Below are 26,737 nucleotides of genomic sequence, written 5' to 3' on the forward strand. Positions count from 1 at the left end.
TTATTACTGAATGAATGAGTGAATAAATGAATGAAGGAACAAATTACCTGAGGTTTTTCCTGTGAATTTGAAATTCACAAATGCTGGCTTTCACTTGCCAAAGTTGGGGAGAAAGTGACTGCAGTCTCTGTTCTTAGGGAGTCCCCAAGAATCCCTGTGTCACAGATGAAGGACTCACATTGGCCAAGTTGAGTAGGTGACCGCATTTGGAGTACACATTTTCCGTCCTATCCCATCCATTTCTTTGGATGAATATTACACAGAGGGAAGAGGGGGATAGATCAGAATAACATAATCCCCTACCAAATTTCCGGACCGAGAGAGTGACCTTCCCCTTGAAGGAAATGCATTGGCTCTACTCTAAGCTAGGAATTTCACCGATGTAGAAACTATGTATCACAGATGAAGGGTTTTTTGTGTTGTTGGTAGGAATTGCTGAATTTTCTTTCTTTCTTTTTTTATTAGTCTCTGCTTTACAACAAAGTGAATCAGTCATACATATACATCTGTTCCCACATCCCCTCGCTCCTTTGTCTCCCTCCCTCCCACCCTCCCCATCCCACCCCTCCAGGCAGCCACAAAGCACCGAGCCGATCCCCCCGCGCCACGCGGCCACCCCCCACCATCCATCCACCCCACGCCCGGCAGTGTATACACGTCCATGCCCCCGCCCCCTCACAGTCCCCCCCATATCCCCAAGCCCACCCCCAGTAGGTCTGTGTCTCTATTCCTGTTTTAACCCTAAGTTCTTCATGACATGTTTTTTTCTTAAATTCCATATATATGTGTTAGCATACGGTATTTGTCTTTCTCTTTCTGACTTACTTCACTCTGTATGACAGACTCTAGGTCTATCCACCTCATTACAAATAGCTCAGTTTCGTTTCTTTTTATGGCTGAATCATATTCCATTGTATATATGTGCCACATCTTCTTTATCCATTCATCCGATGATGGACACTTGGGTTGTTTCCATCTCTGGGCTATTGTGAATAGAGCTGCAATGAACATTTTGGTACATGTCTCTTTTTGAATTATGGTTTTCTCAGGGTATATGCCTAATAGTGGGATTCCTGGGTCATATGGTAGTTCTATTTTTAGTTTTTTAAGGAACCTCCATACTGTTCTCCATAGTGGCTGTACCAATTCACATTCCCACCAGCAGTGCAAGAGTGTTCCCTTTTCTCCACACCCTCTCCAGCATTTATTGTTTCTAGATTTCTTGATGATGGCCATTCTGACTGGTGTGAGATGATATCTCATTGTAGTTTTGATTTGCATTTCTCTAATGATTAATGATGTTGAGCATTCTTTCATGTGTTTTTTGGCAGTCTGTATATCTTCTTTGGAGAAATGCCTGTTTAAGTCTTCTGCCCATTTTTGGATTGGGTTGTTTGTTTTTTTGCTATTGAGCTGCATGAGCTGCTTATAAATTTTGGAGATTAATCCTTTGTCAGTTGCTTCATTTGCAAATATTTTCTCCCATTCTGAGGGTTGTCTTTTGGTCTTGTTTATGGTTTCCTTTGCTGTGCAAAAGCTTTGAAGTTTCATTAGGTCCCATTTGTTAATCTTTGTTTTTATTTCCATTTCTCTAGGAGGTGGGTCCAAAAGGATCTTGCTGTGATTTATGTCATAGAGTGTTCTGCCTATGTTTTCCTCTAAGAGTTTGATAGTTTCTGGCCTTACATTTAGGTCTTTAATCCATTTTGAGCTTATTTTTGTGTATGGTGTTAGGGAATGATCTAATCTCATACTTTTACATGTCCCTGTCCAGTTTTCCCAGCACCACTTATTGAAGAGGCTGTCCTTTCTCCACTGTCCATTCCTGCCTCCTTTATCAAAGATAAGTTGACCATATGTGCGTGGGTTTATCTCTGGGCTTTCTATCCTGTTCCATTGATCTATCTTTCTGTTTTTGTGCCAGTACCACACTGTCTTGATTACTGTAGCTTTGTAGTATAGTCTGAAGTCAGGGAGCCTGATTCCTCCAGCTCCGTTTTTCATTCTCAAGATTGTTTTGGCTATTCGGGGTCTTTTGTTGTTCCAAACAAATTTTGAAATTTTTTGCTCTAGTTCTGTGAAAAATGCCAGTGGTAGTTTGATAGGGATTGCATTGAATCTGTAGATTGCTTTGGGTAGTAGAGTCATTTTCACCATGTTGATTCTTCCAATCCAGGAGCATGGTATATCTCTCCATCTATTTGTATCATCTTTAATTTCTTTCATCAGTGTCTTATAATTTTCTGCATACAGGTCTTTTGTCTCCTTAGGTAGGTTTATTCCTAGATATTTTATTCTTTTTGTTGCAATGGTAAATGGGAGTGTTTTCTTGATTTCACTTTCAGATTTTTCATCATTAGTGTACAGGAATGCCAGAGATTTCTGTGCATTAATTTTGTATCCTGCTACTTTACCAAATTCATTGATTAGCTCTAGTAGTTTTCTGGTAGCATCTTTAGGATTCTCTATGTATAGTATCATGTCATCTGCAAACAGTGACAGCTTTACTTCTTCTTTTCCAATTTGGATTCCTTTCATTTCCTTTTCTTCTCTGATTGCTGTGGCTAAAACTTCCAAAACTAAGTTGAATAAGAGTGGTGAGAGTGGGCAGCCTTGTCTTGTTTCTGATCTTAGTGGAAATGGTTTCAGTTTTTCACCATTGAGGATGATCTTGGCTGTGGGTTTGTCATATATGGCCTTTATTATGTTGAGGAAAGTTCCCTCTATGCCTACTTTCTGCAGGGTTTTTATCATAAATCGGTGTTGAATTTTGTCGAAAGCTTTCTCTCCATCCATTGAGATGATCATATGGTTTTTCTTCTTCAGTTTATTAATATGGTGTATCACATTGATTGATTTGCGTATATTGAAGAATCCTTGCATTCCTGGAATAAACCCCACTTGATCATGGTGTATAATCCTTTTAATGTGCTGTTGGATTCTGTTTGCTAGTATTTGGTTGAGGATTTTTGCATCTACGTTCATCAGTGATATTGGCCTGTAGTTTTCTTTCTTTGTGACATCCTTGCCTGGTTTTGCTATCAAGGTGATGGTGGCCTTGTAGAATGAGTTTGGGTGTGCTCCTCCCTCTGCTATATTTTGGAAGAGTTTGAGAAGGATAGGTGTTAGCTCTTCTCTAAATGTTTGATAGGAATTGCTGAATTTTTAAATCCATTAACTGCTTGTCAGCATGAGCCAGCCTAATTAGTTAATACCAAGTATATTTGCACTGCATATACAGGCCTTGCTAGTTTTACTGGCAACACATGGCCAAGGGCAACAGCAGCGAGAGTTCCTGTTTGAATTGTGTGACGAGCTGGAGAGAAGTTGCTATTCTATTGCAAGCTTTGAGCTTTCTCTCTCTCACTCTCACACACACACACCCACACACACCCACATACCAACAACAATATTATGGTGCCTCATTACAGCCAATCTGAATCATGGAACTCTGTTGTGTTAAGCTTGGCCCCAGCCATATGTTGTTATTCAGAGCATTTAACACCAGATTTCATCTGATGGTAAATGTGATTCATTAGGTTGCAAGAGGAAGATGGTGTCAGATCCAGGGGCATTTAACTTTAACAGCATTTTAAATTAAAACAAAAACAAGAAAACGAAATGCCACTGAAAAACGTAATTTAGGTGGTTGTGTTATATGTCCCGAATCACTTTGATGCTGTGTTTTCATGGCGCGTCTCCAGCTAGGGCTGACTTCTCCCCTACTGAAAATGCAAATATTTTTTTAGGATGTTCTTGGTCTGCTTACTCATGATCCATGACTCTTTTAAAGAAATGTCAAGCTAGAGAATAGGTTTTTTTGTTTTTTGGTTTTTTTTTTTCCTGGTGGTAGAGTTGTGGGGACAGAGCAGAGATGTAGCCGGTGGAGGACGGGCCTGGGGGTCGGGGGAAGAGTGGTAAAAGGAGAAGCGCCATTTACCTGCATTTCCCTAGGTCCATCTGTCCCATATTTGCTGAGCATTTACCATGTCCTTGCCACTGTTGGAGACCTACGGGATGGACAGATTGCAGCCCCTCACTGAACTTGCACAGTGTGTGTTGGGATGTGGGTTGGCAGTGTGTGTGTGTGTGTGTGTGTGCACGTGCTTATGGAACAAGAATAAACATACATACAAGACATACATACGTAGGAGAATTTCAGGTTGTCATAGTGCTGGGAGAAAAACAGTAACATGAAAGCCAACGGCTAAACCTGCAGGGCCTTGAGCCGAATGCCCCTGGGGTCATGGAAGGCCTTTCAGAGCAGGTGGCATTCGAAGATGTGGGGGAAGTTCATCCAGGTGGAGGGACAGCAAGTGCAGATACCCTGAGTCTGGAAGTCTTGCTTTGTTTCTTTAGGGCCAGCATGAAAACTAGGGTGGTTAAAGGGAGTAGGTTGGGGAGAGAGGCAGGACAAGCCATGTCAGTTGGACCTTGCATAGCACGGCCAGAAATTTAGATTTTATTCTGAGTTACATGGGAAGCAACTGAACAGTTTGAAGCAAGGGAACTTCTTGAACGGTTTATTGCACATTTAGAAAGCTCTTTCCTGGAAATCTAAAAAAGAGGGGATATACGTATACGTAACTGATTCACTTTGCTGTACAGCAGAAACTAACACAACATTGTAAAGCAACTATACTCCAAGAAAAATTAATAAAAAATAAAGTAAAATAACAATTTAAAAATTAATTAATTAATTAAATTAAAAAATAAAAAACCCTTTCCTACATGGTAGCCTATCTCATCTGTTCTCTTTTTAGATGTAATCGTGATAGAGGGAAAGAAACTCACCTGCATAGTAAATCCTAAACTGGCTCTTTAAATAGGAAGAAAGGTTGGCATATCAGTGTCCCTGGGGTTTTTCTTACTTGCCCTTCCTCGGCATTTCAGCAGTCCTGGATCTGGGGATGGTCTAAAGTGGTCCTGTCTGTGTCTTCCCGCCCACAGTAACAAAGGCATGGAGCATCTGTACAGCATGAAGTGCAAGAATATGGTGCCTCTCTATGACCTGCTGCTGGAGATGCTGGATGCCCACCGCCTGCACGCCCCAGCCAATTTCGGGAGCGCACCCACGGAGGACGTAAACCAGAGCCAGCTGGCCACCGCCGGCTCAACTTCATCACATTCCTTGCAAACGTATTACATCACTGGGGAGGCAGAGAATTTCCCCACCACAGTCTGAGAGCTCCGCGGCTCCCCCAGGGTTCTGAGAATACCTGTCGCACTTTATCCACGTCATGCATCACTCTAGCCCACTTCTGCCCCTGCACACACTCTGGCATGCACCCAGCGCTGGCTTTCTAATATGGGTGGCCATTCACTTGCTTGCTCAGTTCTAAGTGGCACGCCTTCTTTTGGGAACAGCCAAAGGGATTCCAGGGCTACTTTCTTTGTAACAGCTCTCTCTCTCTCCCTTTGCTCCCTTACTCAGCATGAGGATTCCCTTAGCGTTTCATGACTGAGCTCCGTCTACGAGCTGGGCTCAGATGACTGTGCACTTTAGCTACTTGTGACCCAAGGCCTGGAGAGTGGACATTTCACCTCCGTGAATGTGAAGCACTTTTTAATGGATCTTATTTAAGCATAAGCCACAGGAAAGAATTGAAAGTGGCTCCTTTAATTGCTGACTTGGAGAAAGCTAGGTCCAGGGTTCATTATAACATCCTCTTGTATTCCTATAGTAACATATCATTTTATTAAAATCAGACCTTAAAGCTTCTGCTCTGTTGCATGGCTGTAGCAGAATATCTGGTGATTGTCCACCCACTTCCCCTATAGGAATACAAGATGCACACAGGGAAAGAAGAGCCCCTAATTGTCAAGACTTTGTCAACTAAATACACTGCACCTTCAGATTTGCTGAATGCTTTACCATTAGCTTTTGAGAGCACTAGGTATAGGTCATGGGTTCCAATTAATTCTTGCTTCCCATGGACCCATGGAAAACAGCAAGTTGATCCCAGTTAAGTCACCTCCACATACACCAGTTTCTTTGTGAGAGATAAATTCTTGTTTTTTTTCATTTTATAAAAGAAAGCCCTCTCCCCACCCCAGGACTTGCAGTAAATGGGCTTCAGGACCTGTTCTGGTGTGATCTCACTCTTATCAGCAGAGGGCGCTCTGCTTGGCTCTTCCTGGTGTATAACTTACAAGGTGAATTAGGTGTAGTGCCCAGGCTATGACCAAGGGCAGTTTAAATGAGCAGGCACCCTGGTGACACTTTTAGCCCTGGAGCACTGGGCATAATACTAAACGTGCATGAATCTTGTAGGTACTAGAGACCAAAGAGGAAAGCAGGGCAGAAACTGGATAAAACTGTGAGGCTCAGAGTGGCCCTGCCACAGGCTGCAGCCACTTAGGAGTGCTACTGGCAGACCCCATACTGCACTGCGGGGCTGCCCTGGGGTCCATGGGGCAGTCCTCCTCTTCCTCATTTCCCCGCATGGCCCAGGTTGGAGGCACACTCTGGGCGGGGGAGGAGGGCCAGGACTGGAGCACTCCATACTCAGGCTGCCTGGGGCCTGGTCAGACCACACCTGCCCTTGGTTGTTTAGAGCTCATCCAAAAATCAGGGTTTGGCCTTGAGGGAAAAACAAACAAACAAACAAACAAACTTCCCTAGAGTCTATTTCATTAACCTTCATAAGCCAAGAGAGCAAGACTAGAATTGGGCCATAGGAATCCTTAAACCTATAGGCTAAACAAGAGAGGCCTACTCCAGCCACAGGGCAGATTTCCCTGGGTCTTTGCTTCTCTAAAGCAATTATGGATTATTTCCCCTTTTCAGCTAAGAAGAAAGTTTGGTTTCCTCTGGTGACCGCATTGTCTGTTAACTCAAACCCCAGTGATAGGCAATGTGTCAACCAACAACCCAGCCAAGCTTCTAGGGCTTCTCTTGGGATGCCTGTTTCAAAAGTGGATTGCATCCATTTCCAATGACCCAATCAGTGATCACCAAAGGACTGGGAACCTGGGAGGGCCAAGGAAAAAATAAGTTTTTTTCACAAGTGCATCTAAATTTGGGGGCAATTTTATGTATCAATATCTGCAGTAAGAATGTTTAGAACATAATTCTTTTGTTGTTTTTGTTTAAGAAGCACTATATAGTATAATATATATTTTTTTGAAATTGCAATGCTTGTTTGTCAGACAATTGAATGTAGTAATTCTGTTCTGGATTTAATTTGACTGGGTTAACATTCAAAACCAAGGAAAAATGTTTACTTTTTTTGTATTACTACCTTGTGATGTAGTCATTGATGCCTAAGGCCTGGTGATTATTCATTTAAATGAAGATCACATTTCATATCAACTTTTATATCCACAGTAGACAAAATAGCACTAATCCAGATGCCTATTGTTGGATACTGAATGATAGACAATCATATGTAGCAGAGATTATGCCTGAAAAGGAAAATTATTCAGGGCAGCTAATTTTGCTTTACCAAAATATAAGTAGTAATATTTTTGGACAGTAGTGAATGGGTCAGTGGGTTCTTTTTAATGTTTATACTTAGATTTTCTTTTAAAAAAAATAAAAACAAAAAAAAAATTCTAGGACTATAGGTGATGTAATACCAGCTAAATCCAAACAATAATCCAGTGGAGGGTTTTACATTATTCATCTGAGCTGTTTGTATTCATGTTAAGACACTACTACATTTGAAATGGGGCAGAGAACACCAGATGGTTGGTATGTTAGCCCGGGAGTTTCAAGTAATTTAAAAAATCTCTTCTTATTTGAAGTGCCACTAATGGACAGCTGATACTTTGCCGCTGACATGACTCTTGGGTGTAGGGAACATGCTGTATTTTTCCCCCCACTCTGAGACAATTTAAAGTTTGAAAGCCATGGTGGATCGGGGTGGGGTGGGTGGGTGAGGGTAGGGTGGGGAAGTGGGTTTAGGAATTTGAAGAATGGGAAATATCATAATAAGAGTCTTGAAAGTATTTTGAAGCAGATCAATACTGGCGCCTGGGGTATGCACCAGGGTTCAGTATTTCACTTGTGCCCTGTTAACCACAAATAAGTAGCTGTATCTGACAGCCATTCAGATATAATGGCAGCTTGAGTTCTAGGGAAAAACTAGTGACATCTGCAGTACAGTCCAAGGAATAGCTAGTGGTCTGTGTTTCTTTTAGCCATTGCCTAGCTCCAGGCTTGCGGTAATGATTCTGCAATGCTGTCATGCAACAGTCAGAGAGGCTAGTTCATCCAAAGAGAAGACCCTACGTAGCTTGCAAAATCCAGCCCCTAAGGAAGTGTAGTCGTTGATTAGATTTCCCTATTAACCTTACAACTATGTTTAACCAACCATGCCATATCCTATGCCTTTTGGGGGCTGAACAAATAAGGGACTTACTGATAATTTTCTTCTGATCCCATTAAGATGTTCTTGCGTTAAAATCTTATACACTGAAATGGCCGTTGATTTAGGCCACTGGTTCATGAAACCAATTCCAAGTCCCTTCCTATTCATACTTCCCAACTCTGAGTTGGACTGTGGATACTGGGAGTGATCACTAGGACCATAGAAATGTCTGATATTCACAGGCAAATTTGCTTCAGGAAGCTGGTTATTGGAAAGACAAACAGAGTCATACATAGCTTCTGAGACAACCGTGATTCTCTTTGGTGCAAGTCTTGGGAGGATGATTCAGATGACACTGCACACCTCTAGGATGAACTCCCTGAACACTTACTCTCAACTGGAGCAAATGACTCTAACTGTGGTCCCAAATATCCACCTTTTCATTAGTGTCATCTCTGTTTCTAACTGCAGTTCCTTTCCGTTTGGATTAAAGTGAGTGTGGCCTCTTTCTAAGTCACTTAAAATTGTTTTCTAAGTACCTGCTGCCTCTATTATGGCACTTCAACTTGCACTGTCTTTCAGAGATTCAAGAAAAATTTCTATTCTTTTTTTTTTTTTTGCATCCAAATGTGCCTGAACTTTTTAAATATGTAAATGCTGCCATGTTTCAAACCCATCTTCAGTGTGTTTTTGCAGAGCTGTGTACCCTGGAAACCACATACAGCCCCATGAGCAGGTGCCTGAGGCACGGACCCCTTTGCATTCACAGAGAGGTCATTGGTCATAGAGACTTGAATTAATAAGTGACATTATGCCAGTTTATGTTCTCTCACAGCTTATAAACAATGCTTTCTGTGCACTACAAATTCTTCAGTGTAGAGCTCTTGTTTTACGGGGAAAAGCTCAAATGCCAAATTGTGTTTGATGGATTAATATGCCCTTTTGCCGATGCATACTATTATTGATGTGATTCTGTTTTGTTGCAGCTTTGCTTTGTTTAATGAAACACACTTGTAAACCTCTTTTGCACCTTAAAGAAAGTAAAGAATCCAGTGGGATGCTCAAGCACCTTAAACAATTTTCTCTACCTATTTGGTGTTCAAATAAAGAAATAAATGAAAGACGTTTGGTTTTTTTTGTCAGCTCTCTTCTTGCTGGTGGTTCAGCACTGGCTGCCCAAGATCAAGGATCAAGGTGGTGACATGCATCTGTAGAGCACAGTGAATTCAGATGATCAGTCTGATGCCAGGCTCCCCTCCAACCCCACCTTTAGGGTAATATTTTAATTTTGTTGATTTTTTTTTTACTATTTTACAATTATTTTCTTAGTGGTTACTCTTATACTATGCATCTTAACCTATCACAGTCTATTTTAGATTAATACTAACTTAAATTTGATACAATAAAATAAAACTCTTTGCTCCAATATAGCTCCATTCTCTCACTTCTCCTTCATATTATTATTATTGTCATATATATCTATATATGTTATAAACCCAACAATAATATGTTATATTTGTTGGCTTATACAACTTTATATCTTTTAAAGAAGTTAAGACAAGAAGTGAGAAAATATATATATTTATAGACTTTTTAATATTAATCAACATATTTACCATTTTCAGGGCTCTTCATTTCTTCCTGTGGATTTTATTCACATGTCTGGTGTCATTTTTTTTTCAGTCTGAAGAAATTCTTAGAGTGTTTCTTGTAGGGCAAGTCTACTAGCAATGAATTCTCTGTTTTTCTCTGGTAATGTATTTATTTCACTTTCATTTTTGAAACATTTTTCTGGATGTGGAATTCTTGGTCATCAGTTTTGCTTTGTTTTGTTTTGAGCATGTTTGAGCACGTATCATCCCACTGCCTTCTGGCCTCCATTGCTTCAAACCTTTAGATGCTCACCTGTATCTGATGAGTCAGCTCTTCTTTGCTGCTTTCAAGATTTTCTCTTTGTCTTCATTGAACAGCGTGACTATGATGTATTTAAGTGTAGATCTTTCTGTGTGTATCCTACTTAGGATTCACTGAGCTTTTTGGATGTATAGATTGATGTTTTTCATCAGGTTTGGGAACTTTTCAGCCGTTACTTTTTCAAATAATTTTTCTCCCTCTTCATCTCTCCCCTCTCCTCTGTGACTCTCCTTAAATACAGGTCAGTACATTTGATGTTGTTCCACAAGTTTCTGAGGCTCTGTTCATTTTTCTCTAATCCCTTTTTCCTCTCTCTGCTCTTCAAATTGGGCAATTTCTATTTACCCATCTTCAGGGGAATTGATTTTTTTCGTCTGCCATCTTGTCTCTGAGGTTGAGTTCTTTCAGTGAATTTCAGTTATTGTCCATTTCAGCTCCAGCGTAAAACTTGAGTTCTTTTTTCTTATAAATTCTATCTTTTATTGAGAACCCCTATTTGTTGATTCACTGTTGTCATACCTTAACTCTTTAAACATGATTTCTGTTAGATATATTAATGCATTCATAATAGCTGCTTGGAGTCACTGTCAGCTAAATCCAGCATTGGGGGAGACACATAAACAGTTTCTTTTGACCTCTTTAGTCCCTGAGTATAGGTCACATTTTCCAGTTCCTTTGCATAACTCATATTTTTTTTTATTGAAAGATGAATGCTTTAGACACTATGTCATTGCAACTCTGGGTTCAGATCCCCTTAAAGTGGTTTGGTATTGGTGCTGTGTTCCACTGTTGCTTGTTTCTGTGTTTAGTAACTCACTCGATTTAAAATGGTGAAATTTGTCTCTCCAGCAGTATTTGGCCTCGGATATTTCTGCTAGGTTCTTAGATTATCCTTCTCATTTTGGTTTTTGAGTCTGACTTCCGAGGAGCTGCCCCTGTGTCTGTATAGCTTCATGATTATCTAATGACCGAACAGACCTTTCCCGGCACCTGGAGCCAGGAGGACTTTTATCCTTGGCTGATGAACCTGCATGTGGACTGGGGAGCACATTTGGTTTTCAGGCTGTTTTCAAGTCTGACCCAACTTTTTGCCTGCAGGGTTAGACCGGAGTGTGGGGGGAAGCTGGGCACTTTCCAGCCTCTGCTACACAGTTCTGCAGCCTCAGCCAGGAAGGCACCTGCTATAACCACAGCAACAACCTGGGGCAATTAGAGCCTTGGTCTTCCCTGCTCATCCACCAAATCAAGTGAGCCACCTGAGACCATGGGTGGGGGATGAGAGAAGCCCCTGCACTCACCCAATGCTCAGCACTTTTTAAAGAGTAAACATCTCTCATATTGTATGCCTTTGGCCACTTCGCAGAGTGCTGAAATGGTTGTGTTCGTCAGTTTTGTTCAGCTTTATAGTTGCTTTTTGGAGCAAGGATTTACCAGTCTCCTCACTGGGCCATCCCTGGAAGCCCCCCTCTCCACATACCCTGTCCGTTGTCTTATTATCCTTCTGGGGCTACTAAGGAACAGAGCTGTCTAGAGGTGCCATGTGTTTATTTCCAGGACTCAGCCAGCTTTGGGAGAATGTTTAGCAATCTGTGGAACTTTTAAATCTATCTGTTGGAGTTGGTCCAAGTTGGAATGCCTGACTGGGAGTAGATCCATTCACACACTGGCTCCAGATCACACTCTTCAGTGTGACATATTCTTAAGCCTTTGGGGACATTTGCATTCAGAATTGCCATATTGAATTAATTAATTAATTTTATTTATTTATTTTGGCCACACCACGCAGCTAGTGGGATCTTAGTTCCCCAACCAGGGATGGAACCCAGGCCCCCTGCAGTGGAAGCGCAGAGTCCTAACCACTGGACCCTCAGAGAATTCCCACGAACTGCCATATTTAGATTTGCTTCTCAAAAAATACAGAATGGATGCCTGGGGGCAGCAAATTTTCATAACTTTTATTGTTTGGACTATGTGCATTACAAAGCTAGTTTTTTTTTTTTTTTTTTCTTTTTTTTGCGGTACACGGGCCTCTCACCGCTGTGGCCTCTCCCGTTTCAGAGCACAGGCTCTGCACGCGCAGGCCCAGCGGCCATGGCTCACGGGGGCAGCCACTCTACGGCATGTGGGATCCTCCCGGACCGGGGCACGAACCCGTGTCCCCTGCAGCGGCAGGCGGACTCCCAACCACTGCGCCACCAGGGAAGCCCACAAAGCTAGTTTTATGTTCACATTCATGGTTGCTTAAGAGTGCAATATTTGTAGCTACCACCGAAAGACTAGCACTAAGGCCAGGGGAGAGACGTTCATTCAAGAGAGAGATACATTTTCTAACAGAACTGTCTACAGATAATCTGGGACACCTGCTTGAAGGTACGGGTGGGGTGAATTCCTTACAGCGGGAAACATCTCTGCATGGACTGGATAACCTCCAAGCCAAATGTTGAAGAGATTCTTGCAACAGATGGAATGATCTTTGATTTTCCTTTCAACCCTGAGTCACAACACATGCAGGGTCACACACACAAAAGTACCATTTTTTGGGTACTTCACTATGCCAGATAACAGCTTCATACACATTTTTTTCTTTTTTTGCTGTACATGGGCCTCTCACTGCTGTGGCCTCTCCCATTGTGGAGCACAGGCTCCGGACGCGCAGGCTCAGCGGCCATGGCTCACGGGCCCAGCCACTCCGCGGCATGTGGTATCTTCCCGGACCGGGGCACGAACCCGTGTCCCCTGCATCGGCAGACTCTCAACCACTGCGCCACCAGGGAAGCCCTTCATACACAGTTTTGCAGGCCATCCTTACAGCTATGATATGAGGGTAGATGTGTTATTATTTTTACTTTACAGATGAGGAAACTGAGCATTAATACAGTTACGTTAAGTTTCCCAAGATCAGACATCTTGTGAATAGCGGACAGTGGATCAGTCCTCCTGACCTGAAACATGCTTGGCACTTTCTAAACTGGGGTTTGGGCTTCCTAGGGGTTACTTAAAAGTCACAGGGTACATATGAAATTGTACTCAAGATCAGAGAAAGTGTTAATTTTTGTATTTAAACAAGCTTTCACATTTTATGAGTAGAAAGAAAAATTCCCACGAACTTTTAAGGCAAAATGGGACTCTTAGAAATACGGCACTTGGGCAGGATGCTTCATGGCATGCCCTTCGACTTCTGGAGAAATGTGTCCCCCTCTCTCATTAGTGGGTGGACCTTGGTTAGGAAAGTTTGAGAAACATTTCTTCTGCTAACGCCCCTGGAACTTGGTGCCAGTGTTCCTGGTTTCTGAGGTCACCCAGGCACCCTTCCTGTCCCTGGTTTCTGCCAGGAACAGTGGGTGAGCTGAAGAGTGATTTTCGTCTGTCCCTTGGCACCAGGAGAAGCTCTATTTCTAGCTGCTGACCTGAGACACTGAAGTCAGAGGCAGTGGCACCCTCCCTGGCAGCAGGCCCTGTTTCAGTGTGACAGTACCTGGGCCAGGCTCACCCCCTTCCCTTGCCCCAAGACCAGCTCCTAGCTCACAGCCCACGAACAGGACCATGGCCCACGTCTCAGGCACTTGGCATCTGTGTAGAACTGACAAAATAAGAGCTTTCATCCTAACTAGATGAAGGTGAAAACAACAACAACAACCAAAAAAACCACAAAAAAAACCCCCCACAAAAAATACTGCAGCAAGGAAGCACTGGAGGCAAACATTTTTAAAAGTGATTTCAAAACGGGGTGGGATAATGTCAGAGGCCAGGCCAGCTAGGAGCAGAGGAAGGGACTCCAAAGCGTCCAGCTCCAGACCCTTTGCCAAGAGCCAGTCGCCCAGAAGGCCCTGGAATAGACAGTGCTCTGGGTGCCTTCCCAGACTCAGTGCTCCACTAGCCCCTTCTGCAGCTGTGCAACCTGTCGTCAGATGTCTTTTCACTGAGAAATCAGAAATTGTGGGAAAGGCCAGAGAAAGTTCTGTGAGCTGGTAAACATTTCACCGGCTGCATGAATTCAGGCTCAATGGGGTGTAAGCTGCAAAGATTCCTCAGTACTTCCAGATTTTTTAACCAGAAAGAGCACGTGTCAATACCCAGGGCACCAGACCACAGGCTGAAGGGGCGGCAGGGACAAGGGAACAGCACAGTCAGCAGCAGGAGATCCTGCCACCGCCTCTGGGAGCTGCTCTGCGTCTCCTCCCAGTCCCTTAAGGACACCAGGAGCAGATGGAATCTGGGGCTCAACAACGGCGAAGAAGGCATTTCCTTCAAAATGAGGGGAAGGGCCGAAGGGGCCAAACTGGGGCTGCTAGATGCTTCACTAAGACTGGATTAAAAAGCTAGAGCTTTTTAAGAGCTAGAGCTAAGAACCCATTCATTCATCTTTGACTTTATTATTAAATATTCAGAAACACCCATTAACAATCCTTACAAGCCAATGTATCCTTGAATGCAAAAAAAATGTATATAAGGGAAAGCATTAGCAAGTTTATGAAAAGACAGGAGGTTTGGATAGAGAAGCTGGTTTCCAGTACTTGGCAGTATTGGTACCAACTGCTTCTAGCCCGGGATCACGAGAACCTGAGTCCAGGAAGTAGAAAGACCCGGATCCTGAAAAGATAGAACCCCAGGTGGCTCTAGGCTTATTCCTGTAGGAAAAGCTGCTGAGCTTTGGCCTTGGTTTGAAAAAGTAAAGGAAAGCCTGTATCAGAGAGCTTAAAGCACTCTAGGGATATTTTCATTTCTTTTCTATGATTTCATAGAGGCAGGAAGATAAAAGAGATGCCCTTTCAAACGTCCTGGGTCCCGTTTCCACTAAAGTGTTCTGACAAGTGAGTGTTCCCATTCCCCAGCGCCCACCTCTCTGTGACCTTGGAGACACAAGCCTGCAGCAGCTGCCAGGGCTGTGTAGACCTCTGGGGACCACAGAGACCACCAACAGAAGACACTGCTTGATGAAGGCCCCAGGGGAATGGTGCCAGGACCTCACCGAGCCAATAAACAGGAGCCCAAACTCTGAACGAACAAGGTTTATCACCTGCCAAATTATGTCACCATCCTGGTCCCATACTTCCCATTCCTGCCGAGCTCTGGGAAGCCACATGTACACTCGCTCTGCCACCGGGAAGTCCCCAGCCCTGAGAAAGCAGCTCTGCGGAGGGGCCAGAGCTTCACTTTTCTAATGGCGGCATTCACAGCTGAGGGAACGAGTACCATTGACCTGGCAGGTGCACCAACTGGGGCTCTGCACACGCAACTGCTGAGAGGCCAAAGGATTTACAGGACCCTCTATGCCTAGTACTCATGGAAGAAGATGCCATTTCCATTCCAAAGACAAACCTGACAGCTCTGGCCTCACCTCACCCCACAAAATCCAACAAAAACCTGGGGGGATAAAAGAAAGAAAGAATTCTTCATGGCTGCCACAGAAGTGTTCTCAGGGGAAGAATTCCCCAGTGGCAGCCAGACTGAGGTGAGGGATTGTAGATCGAGTGCTGAACTGAGCCGGTGGGGATGTCGTTCTGAGAAGTCCTGTCAGGAGAAGGGAGTCTGAAAGGCTCAATGTCATACTTAGTGCAGCTCTCCCACGAACAACTCCACTAACGGTGTTTGTCTTGGGCGACTGTACCTCTTGAGGCAGCTAACTTTTTCTGTAGAGGACCAGAGAGTAAGTATCTTACGTAATGTGGCTGGCAATAATTTCTCATTGGTCTGTTTTTGTTTTACAACCCTTAAAAAAATATGAAACCCGGGCTTCCCTGGTGGCACAGTGGTTGAGAGTCTGCCTGCCGATGCAGGGGACGTGGGTTCGTGCCCCGGTCCGGGAAGATCCCACATGCTGCGGAGCGGATGGGCCCGTGAGCCATGGCCACTGAGCCTGCGCGTCCGGAGCCTATGCTCCGCAACGGGAGGGGCCGCAGCAGTGAGAGGCCCGCGTACCGCAAAAAAAAAAAAAAAAAAAAAAAAAAAAAAAAGTAAAGCAGGGTTAATCTGTGGCGCCTGTACCAGAGAGGGAAGGCACTAGAAGAAGCTGCCCGTGACTTCTGGTGTCCCCGCCCCCATCACTTCCTGCCATCAGGCTGTCCCTGATGGACTGGGTTCACCTGCCAGCAGAGTGACTTCTGGAGGTGGGAGGTCATTTAGGAAGTGGAGTTTTTTCCTGAACAAATGAGTCCCATTTGGAGGACAGCTCTCCCGGGAAGGCTCTTCTCCGGGGATTCGGCAAGTCCCTGGGTCCAGTGGCCTCCTCATCCCAAATTGGGGGCCTTCACCACTTTGCTCTTAGGTCCTGGAACCAGCAATCAATCCAGGATGACCACCTGGAGTGGACTCAGCCATTAGGATTCTGCCACTTTCAGTAGATGACCTGTCACCATTTATTTTGGGCATATCAAAAAAATGTTTTTAATTAAAAAGCAAATCAAGTGTCTCCTCATGAAAGAACAGAAGCACTTTTTTCTTGTCTTTTAAAATTATTATTATTAGTGCAGCAATTTGGATCTCAAAAACAAATCACGCTCCTTGTCACAATTAAATAATGTTCTAAAATTTTTTCTCCCCCTGTGACTCTATTCACAATGCTAAGCTTTGAATTTCATATATATCTTTCTAAACTTTTTCCTTTCTTAAACAATTACTAGTTTTCTTTCTACAAAAGGAGGGGCATATCCATTTGCAGTAACATGATGGACCTGGAGATTATTGTACTAAGGGAAGTTAAGTCAGACAGAGAAAGACAAACATCATATGATACAACTTATATGTGGAATCTAAAAAAAAATGATACAAATGAACTTATTTACAAAACAGAAACAGACCCACAGATTTAGAGAACAAATTTATGGATACCAGGGGGCAAGGGTTGGGGGGAGAGATAGTTAGGGAGTTTGGGATTGACATGTACACACTGCTATATTTAAAATAGATAACCAACAAGGACCTACTGTACCAGCACAGGGAACTCTTGCTCGACATTCTAATAACCTAAATGGGGAAAGAATTTGAAAAAGAATAGATACATGTATAATGTATGTATAACTGAATCAATTTGCTGTATACCTGAAACTAACACAACGTTGTTAATCAACTATACTCCAATACAAAATAAAATTTTTTAAAAATGGGGGCGTATAACAGAAACCATTCTACATCTTTTTTTTTTTTTAAAGAATATATGGTAGACATCTTCCTCAGTAAATATAGATTGGTCTCACTTTTTAAAAACAGTTGCATTATAGTAAACACTTTATGTATGCACTATAGTTTATTCAACAAGCCCCGTGCTGACAGACATTTGGTTGCTAAAATCTAGTGATAACAGGCGGTATCCTTGTCTTGTTCCTGACTGGCATTGAGACAATTATCTATTTATTTGGAAAATGACAAAGTAGTTCCCTGCTTCACAGCAACTACAAAAATAATTCCAGATAGATTATAGACCTACTCGCAGAAAGTACAAGCAAACATTTGCATAATCTTGGAGTGGAAAAGGCCATCTTAATATACCCTATCCAGAATCTATAAAGGAAAAAGAACCTGTCAGATCTGATGACATAAAAATTAAAGCTTCTTGGGCTTCCCTGGTGGCGCAGTGGTTGAGAATCTGCCTGCCAATGCAGGGGACACAGGTTCGAGCCCTGGTCTGGGAAGATCCCACATGCCATGGAGCAACTAGGCCCGTGAGCCACAACTACTGAGCTTGCGCGTCTGGAGCCTGTGCTCCGCAACAAGAGAGGCCGCGATAGATGAGAGGGCCACGCACCGCGATGAAGAGTGGTCCCCACTCGCCGCAACTAGAGAAAGCCCTCACACAGAAACGAAGACCCAACACAGCCAAAAGTAAAAAAAATAAAAAATAAATTAAAAAAATTAAAATTAAAAAAATTAAAAAATTAAAAATAAAAACTTCTGTGACTAAAGTCAAGACAAATGATATGATGTACAGAGTTAATTTTCTAATATGCAGAGTTCCTTAGAAATAGTATAAAAATGTAAAAAAGAAAAAACAGTAGAAAAATAGAGAATAAAACAGGCTTCACATACAGGTAACACAACTGGAACAATCCTGTCATATAAACTGGTCATGGAAATGCACATTTTAAAAACAATGAGCTAATGTTGCCTCAACTGGGCAACATTTTAGAAAATGGATAACATCTCTTCCAGACCTTTGGCACAAGGGAATCACCCAGAGAGCTTCAAACAGATACTGATACCCAGAGACCAATGATTTAATTGGTTTGGGGTAAGGCCCGGGGCTCTACATTTTTAAATACCTCCTGAAAGATTTTAATGTACAGAATTTGAACATTAATAATTTGGGATGAATTCCCATAATTTGGAAGCCACTGCTCTATATTTAGGGAGGGTCTGAGGAAAAGGGTTCTCTTCTCCATTATGGGTGGGACTGTAAATCATTACCACCTTTTAGAAAATAATCTGGCAGGATTTATTAAAATTTATTAAAGTTTAGAATATACATACCTTTTTGGTTCAGTAACTCCACCTTGAGCAATGCAACTTGGGGAAATAAAAGCAGCACTACACAAAGACATGCATGCATATACCTGCAAGCATGATTAATGCAGCATTGTTTAAACAGCAAAAATCTGGAAGGAAACAACTGTTGAAAAAAAGATACTGAGATGTCCAATGCAGAGGAGATAGACACATATGTATAGATATGTCTGTGGAATATTGTTCAGTGAAAAATGCAAGTCACAGAATAATAAGAATAGATCCAGTTTTTAAAAACACGTGTACACTGTTTGAATAAGAAAATCAAAAGACATAGAAAAGTAACATCAAATTGGGAGATAATTGAGAGGGACATAGGAAACGGTTCATTTTTCTTTAGAAAAGAGAATCTTTTGTAATTCAAATAGTTGATTTTTTTAATAATTAGCCTTTAAAATAGACACATATAAAAAAGAGAAATGGGATTTTTCCTAAGATGAATGAAAACTTATAACAAAGTAACTAATATACTCTACTATACTTTATAGCGAATTAATAGTTATGTATACCATCTATTAATATTATTTATTATATAGCTTATATTTATATATAATTGCATATATCCATCATTACTAAACTCAGTTATACTGTATACTGCTATAATTAAGACAGCAATGGAAAGATAGATCAAGAACACAAGATAGAGTCCATAATAAAAATCCAGTTTTATAGAGAAACATATTATTCAGTGAAGCTGACATTACAAGTCGGTGGGGAAGACTGTTTACATAACATGCCACTGTGGCAGCTGGGGAGAGTTAAATGGTCCCAAGACGGGGAAACCCAGGGCAGGTGGTGGCTCAGAAGCCCAGCCCTAGAGCCCAAAGTGGCGCGTCCTTAACAAGTTTCCAGGTGACTCTGGACCACACTGGGAACCACTGGCCTGGACGGACTGCTTTGTAGCATGACGCATCATGCCTACAGCTTCTGGTCAACCTGTAAATCCCACGGGGAGGCGTGGTGTGGAGGTGGGACGTGAGCTGTGCAGGTGGCTTGCGGTTGGGGTAGCTGCCTGAACTGTCCTCGATGTTGGCAGCTGTTTGGCAGCTTCACCTTCTGAGTCCAGCAACTGCCTCAAGAACGTCTCCTGCGGGATGTAGGCCTGGGCTGGGAACGCACATCTGTGAGCCCCTGACGTGACTTCCTCTGGGAGATTCTGGATTTCTTCTCGACCACCTGTGGCAGCAGATGCAGTCATCTGCTGCGCAGCTGACAAAGGACTTTCTTCTCCTGATACAATTGGGCTTTTCACATTCGGTTACGATCCTGCTTCTGTATTAGGTAACAGGTTAAAAAAAAAATTGCAAGTCTGATTCATGTTGCTGTGACCTTCATATTTTAGAAAGATTATATCCAAGTCCCACTAGCTTCCTCAGCTTCCAGATTAAATGTTCCTCGTTGTTCAGCCTGGGTTACCGTGTATCGCCCTGGTTTTTATTAGCCATTTTCAACTTTCCAACTTCCTTAGCCTTCCAAGATGCTCCTGACTGACCACAGAGTTCAAGTGAGTTCCTCTGGTTCCGACCTTCTGCCTGACAACCAGCAGAAATCCTCCCCCATCCGAGGAGTGCTCCACTGCTCTGCAGAGAAGGCTGTTTCGCAGAGGCTGCCAGAAGTGCCCCCAATTCACCCAGCTCCTTCACTTACTCACCTGAATGAGGGTTCTCCTCCCCTGGTTGAGGTCCCTCTGTGGTAGTCCCCAGTGGATTCCTGGTGGATATTTTATTTATTTATTTATTTATTTAATTTATTTATTTATTTATTTAGCGGTACGCGGACCTCTCACTGCTGTGGCCTCTCCCGTTGTGGAGCACAGGCTCCGGATGCGCAGGCTCAGCGGCCATGGCTCACGGGCCCAGCCGCTCTGTGGCATGTGGGATCTTCCCGGACCGGGGCACGAACCCGTGTCCCCTGCATCGGCAGACAAACTCTCAGCCACTGCGCCACCAGGGAAGTCCATTCTTGGTGGATATTTTAAAACTCTGAGGGAGAGGTTAGTGAGAAGCCAGCAACCGAAGAATAAAAGTCACTCCTTTTAAGTTTCATCATCTCTGGCTTACTTTAGGTACAACAATGGGCCATGGTTACCCCATATATTATTAAATCTGAAATTGAAATGACCACTCTTGGTGAAACACATCCTCTCATCACCCGAATTAACATCTTCGTGCTGCATGTGCCTAAGCCAGAAAGTGCAGACCACTCCACCTGCCCCCATTTCCACAGACTCTTCAAAAACGCATCCCTCTATAACGTCAGCCAGATGACAAAGAAGTTAAAAGGAGGGGAAATTTGCTGACAGAAAATGAAGAGCCTTAGCAGGTTTAATCTCCCTTTTCTTCTCTAAATTAGAGGTTGTTTCAGTTTGTTCCCTTCAAGTGTCCTCATTATCCTTCACCCCAAGTTTCAGGACGTAATCGGTGGAGGAAAATTCAGAGGCTCCTGTATGTACATCAAAGGCCCAGTGATGACGTTTTAATGGGTAATGAAACGGGAAGGGATGAGATCCCAGCTGAAATTTGACTCCAGAAGAGTTTGGAGCAGTTCCTGCCCCACCATGGTGGGCATTCAATACATTCTTGTGATCTGAGTGGATGCCGCACTTCCTGGGCATTTCTGGTCCTATTCAGCATATCCTCTGAGAATATTTTATTTCCGTATAATTCCCTATGGGTACATTTGGGGATGGGGATGGTTGACAGGTGGGCGGGGGCAGAGAACCCAGCTATTGGGACTGCTTTCAGGTCCATCCAGACCAGCTGGAGACCCTGCTTTTCTAGCCATGATTGGCTCTCGTAAATCAGCTCCCTCCACGTTTCTTTGCTTTATGATCTCTTAAGTGGCTTGCCAATAAAATTTTGTAGCTCTAATTTCTTAATATTTGGCCCCAGGGCATGGGCTGTAAATCTGCCTACCCCACCTTGCCTTTTGACAGTAAATCTCAGCTCTCGGCTTGCTGAACTACCCATCCAAGCCTTTTGAAAGCATCTCTTCTCACTTCTTACAAAAACAAGGGAAGCTGCCGCCGCGCCATTTTCCAGGAGGCAACATTCCTGCTCCCCAGGCATAGTTTCCACAAAAACCTTTCACTCCTCCCTGGACTCTTTAGTAAATCACAACTTTTAGTTTCCAACTTTTTTTTTTTTTCTCTCCATCCTAGCTTTATGGATTTTCTCCTTCCTCAGCTTTTCTAATGTTTTCTGTTTGCTTGTGCAAATCTCACTACCAAGGTATTATTAATCCTACCCTTCGTCTCTTCACCCTTCCTCACCCACCACTCTCTGAGGACATCACTCCCTATCTCCAGGCCACAGCAGGGCTCCGGACAGCCCTTACCCAGGAAGTGAGGGCCTTTTGAACAGCCATCAGTGTCCTTTTAGCCCCCGATTATTCTTTCAAACCCCCCTGCTCATCCACAAAGCCTCTGTTGACCACAATCTCTCTCTGTTGCCTGGGAAGCTGCGGGCACAGGCGAGGAGGCTCCTAATGGTACCGTGTCCCCTCCCTCATTAGGCACGGGAGACTGTGTGAGCTCTAGACAGAAATCCTAGTCTCTTCTGTGGCTGGCTCGGTCCTTGCTAGACTGGTGTGTTATCATCCGGGGAAAGCCAGTATCTCATGGCTTTAATGCTTACACTCACCAGGGCTTCCTACTTATGTCCTGTTCCAATGTTCTTTTAAGTCTTCAAAAAATTTAATAGAAATGCACGTGATGCCTTCCGTTGAGTGTCTCACAGGGGTTTTAGAAAGGCACAAATGGGACTCTAAGAGTTTTTCCTAATCAAAGCCACATTATTTTCTCAGCCACATTTAATTTTCCAGTGATGGGAAATGCATAGTCCGTTAATTGCCATATGGAGAAGAAGTGGCTCTGAAGTCTCCTTGTGCTGGCCTCCACCATGACCGATGTCTCATTGTGTGGTGATTTCCATAACATGGCAATGCGTGTCTCTTGAAGGGCTGGATTGCTCTAGAAGCAAGACCAGGACCTCCAGGTATTTGGGGCCGGGGTGACAGGGGAGCGAGGGAAGAGCCAGGCCTGAGGAGGGACCGTCTCAGACAAGGGTGCAGGGCGTCCTTCAACTCCCGTCTCCACCACTGCTCACAGCCCTTCCGGAAGCAGGAAGACAAGAAACGTCACACACAGGTTTGTCGCCTTTAGAAAAGAACATCTCGGGCTTCCCTGGTGGCACAGTGGTTGAGAGTCTGCCTGCTAATGCAGGGGACACGGGTTCAAGCCCTGGTCTGGGAAGCTCCCACATGCCGCAGAGCAAATAGGCTGAGAGTCTGCCTGCTAATGCAGGGGACACGGGTTCAAGCCCTGGTCTGGGAATATCCCACATGCCGCAGAGCAACTAGGCCCGTGAGCCACAACTACTGAGCCTGCGCGTCTGGAGCCTGTGCTCTGCAACAAGAGAGGCCACGACAGTGAGAGGCCCGCGCACCACCATGAAGAGTGGCCCCCACTTGCCACAACTGGAGAAAGCCCTTGCACAGAAATGAAGACCCAACACAGCCAAAAATAAAAATAAATAAATTAATTAATTAATAAAAAAATACTTAAAAAAAAAAGAAAAGAAAAGAACATCTCAACTCTGATCTTCCCTGAGCAGATTGAATTAGAAGGCCTGCAGTGAGTCCAGAAATCAGAAAGCCTAAAAAACCTCGAGACGTTTGGTTGAGAAGGTACTCAGGCTATGAACATCATGGAAACTATGGAAGGCAGTTCCAGGTAATTCTGAGTACCCCAGTTTGGTTTAAATTCTCAATTTAGAGCAGGATTTGTAAACTAAGTACCTTCGGGAGTTAGGCTGGGACAGGCAATGAGAGAGGCTGATAGGATAGTCATGCCCATGTAGTAACTGTCTCCTAGTCTTCAAGGGACAGCAGCCATGTCACTCCAGCAATGACCATCATGTGGGAAGGTGTGTCCAGGACACATGAGCTTTCCATTCTCAAGAGAAGCCTGAAACGTGGATTTTATATAAATCCTCTCCCTCCAATTATTAAATGGTGGATTAAAATGCCACGAGCGCCAAACCATTCCATGAGGGGCACTAGTGGGCAGATCGGAGGGACAGAATAAAATCTGATTGTAGTTGGACTTGAATGATGGACTACAATTGTATTTCTTCTGCTAGACAACGAAAACAGAAGATTTTGGAGCAAAGAAGGGACCTGACCAGAAGAATGCTTCAGGGATATTCACATGGCTTTTTGGTACCCTTGGGATGGAGTGGAGAAGGGGCCTCAGTCAGGAGATTATAGGAGGTTCTTCCAATTGTACAATGAGAACAGAAAAGAAAGGAGAGTACGGAAGATGCTGGGAAGCAAGAGTCTGTGAGATGTGACTAGCTGTGGAAGGAGAAGGAAGAAGGAATCATCCGGAGTCCTCTGTGTCTAAATATACACGACCCCTATTCATCCTTTTTCTTTAATATACACTTATGTTTCCGCTTCATCTATTCCACCAAAAATGATCATTTAGGTTGCGTTCTGATAAGTGCCTGCTTAATTGGGAAATTTAGAATCATTTCTTTAGGGAGAAGAAAAGCACAGACAAAATATTTCATAATCTCTATAATAAATGCAAAGAAATTGATACAAACAAAATGTGGCTTAGCAAACTGTACATACATAAATATCATTTTTTGACTATAACATTCGACTTTTTTTTCCACATAAAGCCTCCCATGATTTTATTACATCCATTTTTTCTTTATACCTTTTAAAAAAGTGCCTTTTAGATTTACAGCATGTGCTTCTAAAGCGAGGTTAGAACATCATGCCCCAAAGAAAAACAAGGTAAAAAAGAAGCTGTCACATAAGCTCTTAAAAACTGTATGTTACAAGGTTCTCAAAGCTCTTCAGCACTGGTTGGCGGGTAGATTGTTGGATGCCGACATGGTGCTCAGTTAGCATCATTTATTGAGAGGACGGAGCAGCACTGTGGGAAAGCTGCCCAGATGGTCTCTGGAAGTCCCTGGGTGTGCACAGGATGGACCAAAGGCCCAGAGTTCACTTGTCGAGGGAACAGTGGAGGTCCTGAATCTCTTTAGTGCTGAGGCTCAGTTTCAAACAGAATATCTTCCAAACCTTCTGCATCTATTTGCTCTCCTCCTGTCATCATTGTTTATCATCACCTCCGAAGCCACGATTTGCACACAAGGGATACAGAGGCGAGCTACAGCTGCCGCACCGAGGGCATCCGCCAAGATTCAGGTCCTCTCTTTGCTAGTTTGGGATTGCCCTTGGCCGAATCCTCCTCATGCTACCAGCACTGCTGCAGATGGCATTGCCTGGTTCAGAGTGGAGGAGGGCCATTTGTGTATCTGAGCATGGGGTGGAATGATCGGGCAAAATTGTTGGAGAGGGCGCAACTGTAGTCTTCCTGTGACATTGGTACTAGGCAGGCAAGCCCGATGAGGAACAGCAGGAGAAGCTGAAGAGGAAGAGCCGCTCGGAGGACTCTGAACAGGAAGGCTCGGCCGGACCGGGCTGGCCGAGGCTCAGAAAGGGAGGAATCGGAGCCACCTTTTATGGACCTGAGAGAAGAAGCGACATCAATGACTCAAATATCTCAAATGTTGGATGGATGCTGCTTTTTGCTTCCTCACCTTCCTGGAAGCTAAAGGGTCAGGCTGAACACAACCCAACCTGGCAATTAGTTGCCAGCCTTCTGCAGTAAACCCAGGTAATCTCCCCACCACCTAATGAAGCGCTGTCTGGAAAATGCACTGATGGAACATAGACATTTAGTCAACTAAAGGTAACTAACTGGGTTCAAATTCCACCCCTTAATTTGGTAAAACATTTTCCATCAACAAAGAAAACTGCTCCACACACACTCTACCAGCATAAATTAAGTAGATCCGGGATAATTAAAATGTGGACGTTTGATGCAGTACATTTTTGGTTTAAGAATATCAGGCAAAATTAGTTGCTGTCAGGATGATACAAGGTATCCCTCCCATCTAGCCGTCCTGGATGTGCCAAAGTCCATGCAGCAAGGACAAGAACAGCTGCGGTCATTTTGCACAGACCCACAGAGTTGAATTATTCTTAGAGTATACCCTGGTTTCATCTTGCACTGAATCAGCAGCTGGCCCTGACATTAGTGGGTTCCAAAGCTGTAAGAACAAGGATGACAGTGGAGCCAGTCTACAGATCACTGGTGCTGCGTGACACCCATTCCAGGCTGATCCTTCTATCCCTAGCTCTGTGAATTTGGGAAGTTCCAAGTTTTCCTATCCACTTTAATTTCCACATCTACATTGAAACAGTGCCTTAGAGATGAACTGTGAATTTCAGAATTCATAAGAAAGACTGCCTGTGAAATGTTGAAAATGGAAGTAGGTTCTGAGCAGGGGGCACTGCTTTCTCTTTGTGAGCATCCATGAATGTTTTGCTACTAGTGGAAAAGATGAGGAAAGAAATGTTATTTACAGGAGGAATTTTGTACACATACACACACACACACAACACTGCAGAAGCAAAAAGAATACATGTACAAGTGAGACCCATTGCCCCACACCTAGTAGGAATTCTCTAATGGTTTAATGGTAAGAACATTGAACGTGAGGCCACTGGAGAAATATGAAGGTGTGAAAACTGTACTGGTTACTCTGTACGTTTATCTCATAAGAAAACACTATGTCTCCAGCTACGTTATTATTCATTAATTTCTGAAGACAGATTACACTGGTATCAGTGAGGGATAAAGAGTGACACCAAAGAAAATAAATGTTAAAATAAAAAACAGACATAATCCCCTTAAAAGGCAACAGAGGGACTGCTCAAAACTCCTTCATTAAACTACCAAGAAATATGTGAGACGAACAGACTAGACTGGCCCCGAGAAGCCCTGAGCAGCCGCGTACCATACTATTTCTACTGCAGCTCGAAGTGTGATGAAAAAACAAATCCCTGGCCTGAGCTGGGACTGTGTTTTTCTGGTCTACAAACCTTGAACAGCTCACTTCACCTCTATACTACAAGCTCTTCTTCAAATC

General features: G+C 43.5%; 2 protein-coding genes across 19 annotated transcripts in view; one reads left to right on the top strand and one right to left on the bottom strand.

Annotated features, from left to right (window-relative positions):
- The window catches only part of ESR1 (estrogen receptor 1), a 254,813-nt gene extending 249,467 nt beyond the window's left edge, over positions 1–5,346 (top strand). The window contains exon 9 of the mRNA XM_081251428.1: positions 4,951–5,346. Within this exon, the coding sequence (XP_081107554.1) occupies positions 4,951–5,185 (235 nt within the window). The 3' untranslated portion in view covers positions 5,186–5,346. The remainder of the gene's footprint in view (positions 1–4,950) is intronic.
- An 18,944-nt stretch (positions 5,347–24,290) lies between these two features.
- The window catches only part of SYNE1 (spectrin repeat containing nuclear envelope protein 1), a 466,561-nt gene continuing 464,114 nt past the window's right edge, over positions 24,291–26,737 (bottom strand). For all 18 annotated transcript variants that reach the window (XM_081251412.1, XM_081251411.1, XM_081251427.1 and 15 more), the window contains one exon: positions 24,291–25,270. In XM_081251412.1, the coding sequence (XP_081107538.1) occupies positions 25,030–25,270 (241 nt within the window). In that variant the 3' untranslated portion in view covers positions 24,291–25,029. The remainder of the gene's footprint in view (positions 25,271–26,737) is intronic.

The sequence above is a fragment of the Mesoplodon bidens genome (genome assembly GCF_964165515.1).
Source record: "Mesoplodon bidens genome assembly, chromosome: 12".
Taxonomy (NCBI): Eukaryota; Metazoa; Chordata; class Mammalia; order Artiodactyla; family Ziphiidae; genus Mesoplodon; species Mesoplodon bidens.